Below are 12,928 nucleotides of genomic sequence, written 5' to 3' on the forward strand. Positions count from 1 at the left end.
TAGTATTGCATTTTACTGTTCATGTATCCATTTACCATTCATGTATCCATATAAATGACATGGTTAAACAGTCACTCACTCTCAGTATTTGATTCAGATTGACATGTGTCTAGCTGTGAGCCTGACTCTCTGACTATCTATTCAGACTGTATGATATCATAATTCTTTTCTTTCAATGCACTGGGGACATTCTCAGATCATAGCAGAGAACTTTCATTTTGGATTCTGACAACTTTTTTGAATTTCACTGAGGGACCGTGTGTCATACCGCTCACAACAGAAAGGTCTCACCATTGTTGCTATTCAAGGGAGGGAGAGGCAGAGAGAGAGTCAACTAGAAGATAAGGTATTTTTGCAGAAACAAAAGAAGAATGGGGAAATGAAGGTGTAAATCTTGATCAAAAAGACAGCCTAATCCTACCACCAAAGAGACCCAATTAGTGGGTGTATTTAGAGAATCAGGCAAGGAGAGCAGGAGGACGGAGTTCACCATTAACATACTCACTGCGTAAAATACAGGAGTTGTATAATTAAGGAATAAGGCATGAGGGGTTGTGGTATATGGCCAATATACCATGGCTAAGGGCTGTTCTTATGTACCGTACAATACAGAGTGCCTGGATACAGTCCTTAGCCATGGTATATTGGACATACTGTACACAGTACCACAAACTCTTTACCAACGTAACATTTTTTGGTTTGTTTGTGGTGCGGGGAGTCAGCTGTTTGTTCACCCACACCTGCGCACAATTGCTAATAAGCCATCCACAAACGGCCGACTATATGTGAAAAAGTGAAAATCTGAGGCTTGCACCCGACCCTAAACCGCAAATATAGAAAATGGGCTACAGTCAAAGACGTCAGAACAATTTTTTGACAGGGGGTGCACGATTTTTGGGCCTGATTTAGATATATTTCTGCTTTGGTAGGCAACTTGTCTATAATTAGATACGTGCAGCTTCTCTTATGTCATTATATGTTGCCCTAGAAGATTAAATGACCCCTTGTTCACCAGAGTAATGTAAAATCGATAGAATGAATGCTTCAGTTTATTTGACACCGGTAAAGTTCTCTCATCTTCTTTCGCTGAGAAAATAAGTTTAGGGACCCGGGAGAAAATGCAATAACTGAAAAAATACTGGAAAGATTTTCTGTGCAAAATTTGCATATGACATCAGATTGACCGGTTGTAAGGAAATAGAGAGCTGTGAAAACGACCCAACATGTTTCTGATAAGATTTCAGTTCGGCTTGGATGCATATTTAATGTGGTTGAAATACTATCAGCTTTTATGATGCTGATAAAGATAGATACCGTCTGTAGAGGTGCTAAATGAGCATTCACATTCTCTCAAGATGCTGAAAGAAAGAAATCATATTTCTCCACTCCTGTTCTCGAGTCAAAATTTGGCATACATTTGGTGTATCATTTTACAGCAAGAAATGCTTAATTCTGCAGTAGTTCATATTAAGGCTATGTGAGGGGTTATAGACCTACAGGCAGTGTCCACATTTCAGTTTCCATTTAACCCATCTGAACAGTAGGCTACAGTTCCCTTGACGTGCCATAGGCCGATCGGAAGTCCCCGTCTTGTGACTGTTAAATTTGTATAGCGCCTCACAATCATCACACATAATATAGCAGCACTGCTATCATCCTCTTTTTCCACTTCACCAAACCATTCCTTTTCTGGTCCTCCTTCTCTTTATTTTAAACTCTCCTTTCGCAGCTCTTCTCTTATTGGATTCAACTCCGACATTGTCCTTTTTGCCTCTGTGGATTGATGTTAAGTTTTTCTGCCTGTTCCCAAAAGAATTTGGTGATTGGTGGGTAGGTTTATTTGGCATGTGTACAGTTAGGCCCTAAAGCTTACATCTGAGCTAACCTCTTACCTTAGGTGAGAATTAATGTTCAAAACATGCTTAATAACTTTCTCAAACCCATAGTTACACTATAAAGCCAATTTAAAAAAATATCAAACGCCTTGCTGTATCATTGGCCTTTTCTGGCTGGCTACAGTGCATTCACAAAGAGAATCACTATTGAACAAGTAGGGGTGAAATTCTCCTTCAACACATTGTGTTTGAACCCATCATCACTGCCCACAGGTCTGCTGACAGAGATCCAGTGTAAGTCTAAAAGGCTGAGGAAAAACACCAAGGCCTCCCCAGGAGAGTCCACTTGGGACGAGACAGAGGGGGGAGACAACGGAGACAGCAAACAGGTCACCTCCACCACCAAACTGTCAAAGGTAAAAGCTCCCCTTTTTGCTCTTTAGAATCTTGTTTTGTGCTTCAAAATTTGTGGCAGTGATTCCCAATGAAGGAATCTAAATACAGAACGTTATTTATTAGAAAATGATTTACTAGAAAATGGTGTTAGATGTTTATAGACTAAGACAAATGAACCATTTCCTGAATGACCTTCTTTTGTTTATAAAAAAAATATTTATATATATATATATATATATATATATAAATATTTTTTTTATATTTTTTATATTTATATTAATATATATATATTAGAAAAGTAGCTTTTCTTTGATGGTCTATATTCCCGAGAACTCCAAGGTAACCTGTGTTGTGACTTTACTTTAATTAATCTGATGACTGTTATTTATCTTATCAACTAACTATGTTAAATTGTTACCCGATTAAATGAATCATGTAACAATTAACTCATTAGGAATTTGGGGCACCACGAGAGCAGCTGTTTAAAGAATGACCTATTACATCCATAAAACAGTCAACACATTAATCACAACCTCTTATCATATCATCATTCTGAACAGTCGTAACCTCTTGCATCTGAAAAAACCCCAGCCTTACTTATGATTCAGTACAACACAAATTGGTTTAATTATTTATTTACTAGCTAACTAAATGATAACACAGGATAAACATACACACTTAATACATTAGGAAAGATCCCTACAAGACCGACACAACATATGGCTGCTTCTTACACAATGACATGGAGAGAGATTGAGAGAGAGAGAAAGAGACGTGCCTCCTAGGAGGGAGGTGCAGGAATCAGGAGCAGGAGAGCAAGGAAGTCCCAGTGGCACAATCGTTTTATTAAGTAGTTCCAACTCAACAACAACATGGGGGGGAACACGCCCAAACGACGTAACCACAGCAAACAATCCCACACAAAGACTAGCAGGCAGGAGGTTAATAAACCCACCGAAATCAACTAATAGGACACAGGTGTAAACAAAACAGACAGACACAAACGAAAAGGAAAAATGGATCGGTGGCAGCTAGTAGGCCCGAACAGGGAGAAGAGCCACCTTCGGTGGAAGTCGTGACAGAGACACTTATCGTTGATACACTTTAGGAAACTACTCTCACAGTAATCATATTCTTTGCACGCGAACGGCTGCCCGTTTGGAGTAAGAAATCATTCATGTATTTACGTTTAAAGGCCTTCGTTCGCAGTGGATCACTGTCGGAACCAGCCCTCCTTAGGAAGGGTGTTGGGCCTTTCAGCGGCACGCTTGTAAGGCTCTGATTGTCCAAAAGGGGTCCTCCCCATCGGCTTCTACTATTGTTCACTCTGTAAGATACTCCTTGGAAGATAGGCCAGCCAGCCGTGTCGATGGTACCAGTGGGGTGATGAGAGTAGCAGATTACGCTGGTTTGATGAGTAGTAGAATAGTCCCACTTAAATTTGCTTTTCTAGATACTTTCCTAGGACAGCTACACAGCTGTAACAGTGATTGTCTGAGGGGAGTTTTCTTCTCAATCTCGTGTTGGTATTCAGGGTTCCAACCACTTTACACACACAGCTGCAGTCTGGCGATGTTCTGGTCTAAATGTAAATTTCTTTACCAATCCTTTTTTTTACCAATCCTTTACCCTTCCTAGTCGAAAGGGATGGTTCCGTCAGGCTGATACACTCTCACCTCACTCGGGGTGTGTCTACTTACTGTGCAAAGTTTAAAAGAGACAAATTCTCTTATGGATCCTAAAAGCACATTCCTAACTTAACAAAAATAGGTTCATAATTTTGAATATACAACATTAAGGTGGGTGTCACGATCGTCATAATAAGCGGACCAAGGCGCAGCGGGATATGAAGACATCTTCTTTTATTAAAGATGACGAAACACGAAACAAACACTTTTACAAAACAAAACAACAAACGACCGTGAAGCTACAAACGTAAGTGCATACACAAGCTACAAACGTTCAACATAGACAATTACCCACAAACACCTAAAGCCTATGGCTGCCTTAAATACGGCTCCCAATCAGAGACAACAATAAACAGCTGTCTCTGATTGAGAACCAAATCAGGCAACCATAGACTTTCCTAAACACCTACACTGAACACAACCCCATACACACTAAAAACAATACACACACCCTAGACAAAACACACAAACATCCCCCATGTCACACCCTGACCTAACTAAACTAATAAAGAAAATCAATATAACAGAGGCCAGGGTGTGACAGTACCCCCCCCCCCCCCCCAAAGGTGCGGACTCCGGCCGCAAAACCTGACACAGAAGGGGAGGGTCCGGGTGGGCCTTCCTATGGTGGCGGCTCGGGTGCGGGACGTGGACCCCCCTCCACCATAGACACTAACCGCTTTGGTGGCGCCTTTGGAACGGCGAGTCCCGGACTGAATACCATCCCAGAGGGCGCCACTGGACGGAGGGGCAGCTCCGGACTGAGGGGCAGCTCCGGACTGAGGGGCAGCTCCGGACTGAGGGGCGGATCCTGGCTGGCTGACGGCTCTGGCGGATCCTGGCTGGCTGGCAGCTCTGGCGGATCCTTGCTGGCTGACGGCTCTGGCGGATCTTGGCTGGCTGACGGCTCTGGCTGGTCATGGCGGGCTGACGGATCTGGCTGGTCATGGCGGGCTGACGGCTCTGGCTGGTCATGGCGGGCTGACGGCTCTGGCTGGTCATGGCGGGCTGACGGCTCTGGCTGGTCATGGCTGGCTGACGGCTCTGGCTGGTCATGGCTGGCTGGCGGCTCTGGCTGGTCATGGCTGGCTGGCGGCTCTGGCTGGTCATGGCTGACTGGCGGCTCTGGCTTGTCATGGCTGACTGGCGGCTCTGGCTTGTCATGGCTGACTGGCGGCTCTGGCGGATCCTGGCTGACTGGCGGCTCTGGCTGATCTTGGTTGGTTGGCGGCTCTGGAGGATCCTGGCTGGTTGGCGGCTCTGGAGGATCCTGGCTGGTTGGCGGCTCTGGAGGATCCTGGCTGGTTGGCGGCTCTGGAGGATCCTGGCTGACGAACGGCTCTGACGGCTCGGGACAGACGGGCGGCTCAGATGGCGCTGGGCAGACGGATGGCTCAGATGGCGCTGGGCAGACGGATGGCTCAGATGGCGCTGGGCAGACGGATGGCTCAGATGGCGTTGGGCAGACGGATGGCTCAGATGGCGCTGGGCAGACGGATGGCTCAGATGGCGTTGGGCAGGCAGGCAGCTCAGACGGCGCTGGGCAGACGAGCAGTGCAGGCGGCGTTGGGCAGACGGCCGACTCTGACCTGCTGAGGCGCACAGTAGGCCTGGTGCGTGGTGCCGGAACTGGTGGTACCGGACTGGAGACACGCACCTCAAGGCTAGTGCGGGGAGCAGGAACAGGGAACACTGAGTTCTCGAGGCGCACTATAGGACTGGTGCGTGGTACCGGGACTGGTGGTCCCAGGCTGAGGGCATGCACCTCAGGGCGAGTGCGGGGAGAAGGATCAGTGCGTACAGGGCTCTGGAGACGCACATGAGGCTTGGTGCGTGGTGCCGGCACTGGTGGTACCGGGCTGGGGACACGCATCTCAGGGCTAGTGCGGGGAGCAGCAACAGGACACACAGGACTCTGGAGGCGCACAGGAGGCTTGGTGCGTGGTGTAGGCACTGGTGGTAATGGGCTGGAGACACGCACCTCAAGGCTAGTGCGGGGAGCAGGAACAGTGCGTACAGGGCTCTGGAGACGCACATTAGACCTAGTGCGTGGTGCCGGAACTGGTGGTACCGGGCTGGGGACACGCATCTCAGGATGAGTGCAAGAAGCAGGAACAGGACACACCGGGTTGTGAAGGTGTACTGGAGACCTGGTGTGTATAGCCGGCATCAAATCTTCCAGAACTTTAACACAAGTTTCAGGCTGAGTACGAGGAACTGACACAGGTGGCATCGGACAGCTAACACGCTCCTCAGGGAAAATGCCATGCATACTCTGCCAAATCAACAGCTCTCTCTCTTCACTCTCCTCCAATTTCGTCAACAACTCCTCGAATGTCTCATAATCTCCCCTTTGTTCACTCTCCTCCAATCTGTCCAATAACTCCTCGACAATCTCAGACTCACCCCTCAACTTCGCCGACTGCTCCAAGTTCCCCCCCCCCCAAGAATTTTTTTGGGCTGTCTCTCGGGCTTCCTACCGTGTCGCCGTGCTGCCTCCATCTCTGCCTTGGGGCGGTGATATTCCCCTGGCTGTGCCCAGGGTCCTCTCCCGTCTAGGATTTCCTCCCATGTCCAGAAATCCTGCGATCGCTGCTGTTGCTTTTTATTCCGCCGCTTGGTCCTTTGTTGGTGGGTAATTCTGTCACGATCGTCATAATAAGCGGACCAAGGTGCAGCGGGATATGAAGACATCTTCTTTTATTAAAGATGACGAAACACGAAACAAACACTTTTCCAAAACAAAACAACAAACGACCGTGAAGCTACAAACGTAAGTGCATACACAAGCTACAAATGTTCAACATAGACAATTACCCACAAACACCTAAAGCCTATGGCTGCCTTAAATATGGCTCCCAATCAGAGACAACAATAAACAGCTGTCTCTGATTGAGAACCAAATCAGGCAACCATAGACTTTCATAAACACCTACACTGAACACAACCCCATACATACTAAAAACAATACACACACCCTAAACTAGACAAAACACACAAACATCCCCCATGTCACACCCTGACCTAACTAAACTAATAAAGAAAATCAATATAACAGAGGCCAGGGTGTGACAGTGGGATAGTGTATATACTTTTCAAGTTACAGTATATCCTTTATAAAAACAATTATGACATCACAAAATAACAACCCATATGACATTATTATTACTTAGATCACCACTGACCATTCCCCACGTTTTCTGTTAGGAATATTTTTCTAGTATTCGGATCCTCACAGGACAGTCATGACACCTGCCTAAATAACTATCGCCCTGTAGCACTCACATCTGTCAATTGTAAGTGCTTTGAAAGGCTGGTCATGAGACAAATCAACACCATCATCCCAGACACCCTGGACCCACTCCAATTCGCGTACCGCCCCAATAGATTCACAGATGATGCAATCTCAATTGCACTTCACACTACCCTCTCACACCTGGATAAGAGGGGAGATAACTATGTGAGAATGCTGTTCATAGACTACAGCTCAGCGTTCAAAATCATAGTCCCCTCCAAGCTCACCGCCAAGCTTGTGACCCTGTGTCACGGCTGTTGAAAGATGAGGACCAAGGTGCAGTGTGGTAAGCGTACATTTTCTCTTTATTTTAGAAATGACGCCGACAAAACAATAAACAATACAAAACAAACCGTGAAGCTCAAAGGCTATGTGCCCTAAACAAAGTCAATTTCCCACAAACACAGGTGGAAAAAATGGCTACCTAAGTATGGTTCCCAATCAGAGACAACAATAGACAGCTGTCCCTGATTGAGAACCATACCTGGCCAAAAGATAGAAATAGAAAACCATAGAAACACAAAACATAGACTGCCCACCCCAACTCACGCCCTGACCAAACCAAAACAGAGACATAAACAGGATCTCTAAGGTCAGGGCGTGACACCCTGGGACTGAACACATCCCTCTGTAACTGGATCCTGGACTTCCTGACTGGCCGGCCCCAGGTGGTAAGGGTAGGCAACAATACCTCTGCCACGCTGACCTTCAACACGGGGGCCCCTAAGGGGTGCGTGCTTAGTCCCCTCCTGTACTCCTTGTTCACCCATGACTGCGTGGCCACGCACGACTCGATGGTAGGCCTGATCACCGTCATCGATTAGAAAACCTACAGGGAGAAGGTCAGAGACTTGGCAGTGTGGTGCCTGGACAAGACCCTCTCCCTCAACATCAGTAATACCAATGAGCTGATCGTGGACTAGAGGAAAAAGAGGGGAGAGCACGCCCCAATCCACATTGACGGGGCTTTAGTGGAGCGAGTCGAGAGCTTCAAGTTCCTTGACATCCACATCACTAAGGACTTAACATTGTCCACATTGACCTCTTGAAGAGGGCACGACAGCACCTCTTCCCCATCAGGGGGCTGAAAATATTTGGCATGGGCTCTCTGATCCTCAAATGTTCTCCCTCAAAGCGCTACAGAGGGTGTTGCAGACGATCCAGTACATCACTGGGGCCAAGCTCCCTGCCGTCCAGGACCTCCACATCAGGAGGTGTCAGAGGAATGCCCTAAAATTGCAAGACCTCAGCCACCCCAGCCATAGACTGTTCACTCTGCTATCGTTCGACAAATGGTACCGGAGCATCGGATCTCCGACCAACAGGCTTTGAGACAGTTTCTACCCCCAAGCCATAAGACTACTTAATAGCCATAAGACAGCTAAATAGTTAATTAATTGTTACAGACTATCTACATTGACACGGTGACTGAGTTCATCAGGAAGTGTACAGAGGATGTTGTTCCCACTGTAACTATTAAAACCTACCCAAACCAAAAAACGTGGATAGGTGGCAGCATTCGCGCAAAACTGAAAGCGCGAACCATCGCATTTAACCACGGCAAGGTGACTTGTAATATGGTTGAATACAAAGTTGAGTTACTCCCTCCGTAAGGCTGATTGCCAGGCAAAACATCAGTACAGAGACAAATTGGAGTCGCAATTCAATGGCTCAGTCAAGACGTATGTGGCAGGATCTACAGACAATCACGGATAATAAAGGGAAAACCAGCCACGCGGCAGACACAGTCTTTTGTCCCCACTTGCTTCAAGATGTCCACCATTGTTCCTGTACCCAAGAAAGCAAATGTAACTTGTTTAGTCCCCTCCTGTACTCCCTGTTCACCCACGACTGCGTGGCCACGCACGTCTCCAACTCAATCAAGTTTTCGGACGACACGATGGTGGTCGGCCTGATTACCAACAATGACGCGACAGCCTACAGGGAGGAGGTGGAGTGGTGCAATGAAAATAATCTCTCCCTCCACGTCAACAAAATTAAGGAGCTGATCGTGGACTTCAGGAGACAGTAGAGGGAGCATGCCCCTGTCCACATCGCCAGGACCGCAGTTGAGAAGGTGAAAATCTTCAAGTTGCTTGGCGTACACATCACTGACAATCAGAAATGGTCCACGCACAGACAATGTGGTGAAGAAGGCGCAACAGCGCCTCTTCAATCAGGAGGCTGAAGAAATTCGGCTCCTAAAACCCTCACAAACTTTTACAGATGCACAATTGAGAGCATCCTGTCGGGCTATATCACCGCCTGGTATGGCAACTGCACCGCCCTCAACCACAGGGTTCTCCAGAGGGTGGTGCGGTCTGCCCAACGCATCACCGGGGGCACACTGCCTGCGCTCCAGGACACCTACAGCACCCGATGTCACAGAAAGGCCAAAAAGATCATCAAGGACATCCATCACCCAAGCCATGGCCTGTTCAACCAGCTATCATCCAGAAGGCGAGGTCAGTACAGGTGCATCAATGCTGGGACCGAGAGGCTGAAAAACAGCTTCTATCTCAAGACCATCCAACTGTTAAATAGCCATCACTAGCGGACTACCACCCAGTTACTCAACCTTGCAAATTAGAGACTGCTGCCTTATGTACATAGACAAAGAATCACTGGTCACTTTAATAAGGGAACACTTGTCACTTTAATATTGTTTACATACTGTTTTACTCATTTGTTATGTATGTACTGTATTCTACTGTATTTTAGTCAAAGCCACTCCGACAATGCTCGTCCTAATATTTATAGATTTCTTAATTCCATTCTTTTACTTTTAGATTTGTGTGCGTTGCTGTGAATTGTTAGATACTACTGCACTGTTGGACCTAGGAACACAAGCATTTTGCTACACCCGCAATAACATCTGCTAAATATGTGTATGTGACAAATATAACTTGGTTTGATTTGACCCTATCTTGCATACTCACAAGACTATATAAACACACTATATACACACACTCACACACCACACTGACACTCTCACACAAAACCCGCACGCACACATGCATGCACACACACGCACACACATGCACATAACATACACACATACCGACACATGCACACACATTCACACACAATTTCACACTCATCATATGCTGCTGCTACTCTGTATCTACCTCAACTACCTCTTACCCCTGCACATTGATCTGGTACTCCCTGTATATACTGTAGCTTAATTATTGTGTATTTTATTCCTCTTGTGTTACTATGAATTTTTTTATTTTGTAACTCTGCATAATTGGGATGGGCTCGTAAGCAAGCATTTCACGGTAAAGTCTACACATGCGCCGAATACAACGGGTGACAAATACAATTTGATTTGATTTGATTTTAAATGCCCTATACTGATTACTGGATATGGGAATAGCATGATAATGACAGCCCAGTGTCAAAATGAACTATGAATATTTCAACATTTCTAAAGCCCTGTTGCCACCAACAGATTGTATCACTCACAGCTAAGACTGACACTTTAAAAGTATGACTCATAAATAGCCTTATGTAACGTCCTGACCAGAGTTCTTATGCGTTTTGCTTATTTAGTGTTGGTCAGGATGTGAGCTGGGTGGGAATTCTATGTTATGTGTCTAGTTAGTCTGTTTCTGTGTCCAGCCTAATATGGTTCTCAATCAGAGACAGCTGTCAATCGTTGTCCCTGATTGAGAATCATATATAGGTGGCTTGTTTTGTTGGGGATTGTGGGTGGTTGTTTCCTGTCTCTGTGTTTGTATTCTGCACCAGATAGGACTGTTTCGGTTTGCCACAATTTGTTATTTTGTTCGTTGTAAGTGTTCACTGTTTTTGTTTAATTAAACATGTTGAGCACTGGCTACGCTGCGTGTTGGTCCGATCCCTGTTTCACCCTCTCTTATAGTGAAGAGAGGGAAGGCTGCCGTTACAGAACCACCCACCAAACTCGGACCAAGCAGCGTAGCAACGGGCAGCAGCGGCAGCAGCAGCAGCAGCGGGACCAGGAGAAATGGACATGGGAGGACGAGCTGGACGGAAAAGGTCCCTGGGCAGAGCCAGAGGAGTATCGCCCCAAAGCAGAGCTGGAGGCAGCAAAAGCAGAGAGGCGGCGTTTCGAGGAGCTAGCTTGGCAGCAAGAGCCGGATCTGGGTTACACCACTTGGGAGGAAATATACAGGTGGTCGGTTGACCCAGGGAGAGTGCCGGAGCCCGCCTGGGATTCGATGGAGCAATGTGCAGAGGGATACCGGCGAATGAGGTTAGCACGACAACGCGGTAAGAAGCCCGTGAAGAAACCCAAAACATTTATTGGGGTGGGGGGGGGGGGATAAAGGATAGTGTGGCGAAGTCAGGTAGGAGACCTGTGCCCACTTCAAATGCTTACCGTGGAGAGCGGGAGTACGGGCAGACACCATGTTATGCGGAAGAGCGCACGGTGTCTCCTGTACGTGTGCATAGCCCGGTGCGGGTTATTCCACCTCCCCGCACTGGCCGGGCTAGATTGAGCATTGAGCCAAGTGCCATGAAGCCGGCTCTACATATCTGGCCTCCAGTACGTCTCCTCGGGTCGGTGTACATGGCACCAACCTTACGCATGGTGTCCCCGGTTCGCCAACACAGCCCAGTGCGGGTTATTCCACCTCCCAGCACTGGACGGGCAACGGGGAGCATTCAACCAGGTATGGTTGGGCAGGCTCGGTGCTCAAGGGAGCCAGTACGCCTGCACGGTCCGGTATATCCGGCACCACCTTCCCGCCCCAGCCCAGTACCTCCAGTTCCAGCACCCCGCACTCGCCTTATGGTGCGTGTCTCCAGCCCAGTACCTCCAGTTCCGGTACCACGCACCAGGCCTATAGTGCGCCTCGAGAGTCCAGTGTGCCCTGTTCCTGTTCCCCGCACTAGCCTTAATGGTGCGTGACTCCAGCCCGGTACCACCAGTTCCGGCACCACGCACCAAGCCTCCTGTGCGTCTCCAGAGCCCTGTATGCACTGTTCCTTCTCCCCGGACTCGCCCTGAGGTGCGTGCCCACAGCCCGGTACCACCAGTGCCGGTACCACGCACCAGGCCTATAGTGCGCTTTGAGAATTCAGTGTGCCCTGTTTCTTCTCCCCGCACTCGCCCTGAGGTGTGTGTCTCCAGTCCGGTACCACCAGTTCCGGCACCACGCACCAGGCCTACTGTGCGCCTCAGCAGGTCAGAGTCGGCCGTCTGCCCAACGCCGCCTGCACTGCTCGTCTGCTCAACGCCGCCTGCACTGCTTGCCTGCCCAGCGCCGTCTGAGCGGCCTGCCTGCCCTCCAGTCATGAGCCGCCCTCCAGTCATGAGCCGCCCTCCAGTCATGAGCCGCCCTCCAGTCATGAGCCGCCCTCCAGTCATGAGCCGCCCTCCAGTCATGAGCCGCCCTCCAGTCATGAGCCGCCCTCCAGTCATGAGCCGCCACTCAGTCCGGAGCTACCTCTCTGTCCTGAGCTACCTCTCTGTCCTGAGCTACCTCCTAAATCATGTGGGGGCCTTGGGGAGGATTCTTAGGCCAAGGTCATGGGCGAGGGTCGCCACTCAAAGGACGCTAAGGAGGGGGACAAAGACAGTGGTGGAGTGGTGTCCTGCGCCGGAGCCGCCACTGTGGACAGATGCCCACCCAGATCCTCCTCTTGAGTTTTAGGGGTGCGTTCGGAGTCCGCACCTCAGGAGGGGGGTACTGTAACGTCCTGACCAGAGTTCTTATGTGTTT

The 12,928-nt window shown here is 48.4% G+C and overlaps 1 protein-coding gene across 4 annotated transcripts in view; it reads left to right on the forward strand.

The window, feature by feature from the left end:
• Positions 1 to 12,928, forward strand: part of LOC129866865 (bile acid receptor-like) — a 29,878-nt gene that overhangs the window by 12,537 nt on the left and 4,413 nt on the right. For all 4 annotated transcript variants that reach the window (XM_055939868.1, XM_055939867.1, XM_055939870.1 and 1 more), the window contains one exon: positions 2,109 to 2,251. In XM_055939868.1, coding sequence (XP_055795843.1) covers positions 2,109 to 2,251 — 143 coding nt within the window. The remainder of the gene's footprint in view (positions 1 to 2,108; positions 2,252 to 12,928) is intronic.

Source organism: Salvelinus fontinalis, chromosome 12, assembly GCF_029448725.1.
Source record: "Salvelinus fontinalis isolate EN_2023a chromosome 12, ASM2944872v1, whole genome shotgun sequence".
In the NCBI taxonomy this organism is placed as follows: Eukaryota; Metazoa; Chordata; class Actinopteri; order Salmoniformes; family Salmonidae; genus Salvelinus; species Salvelinus fontinalis.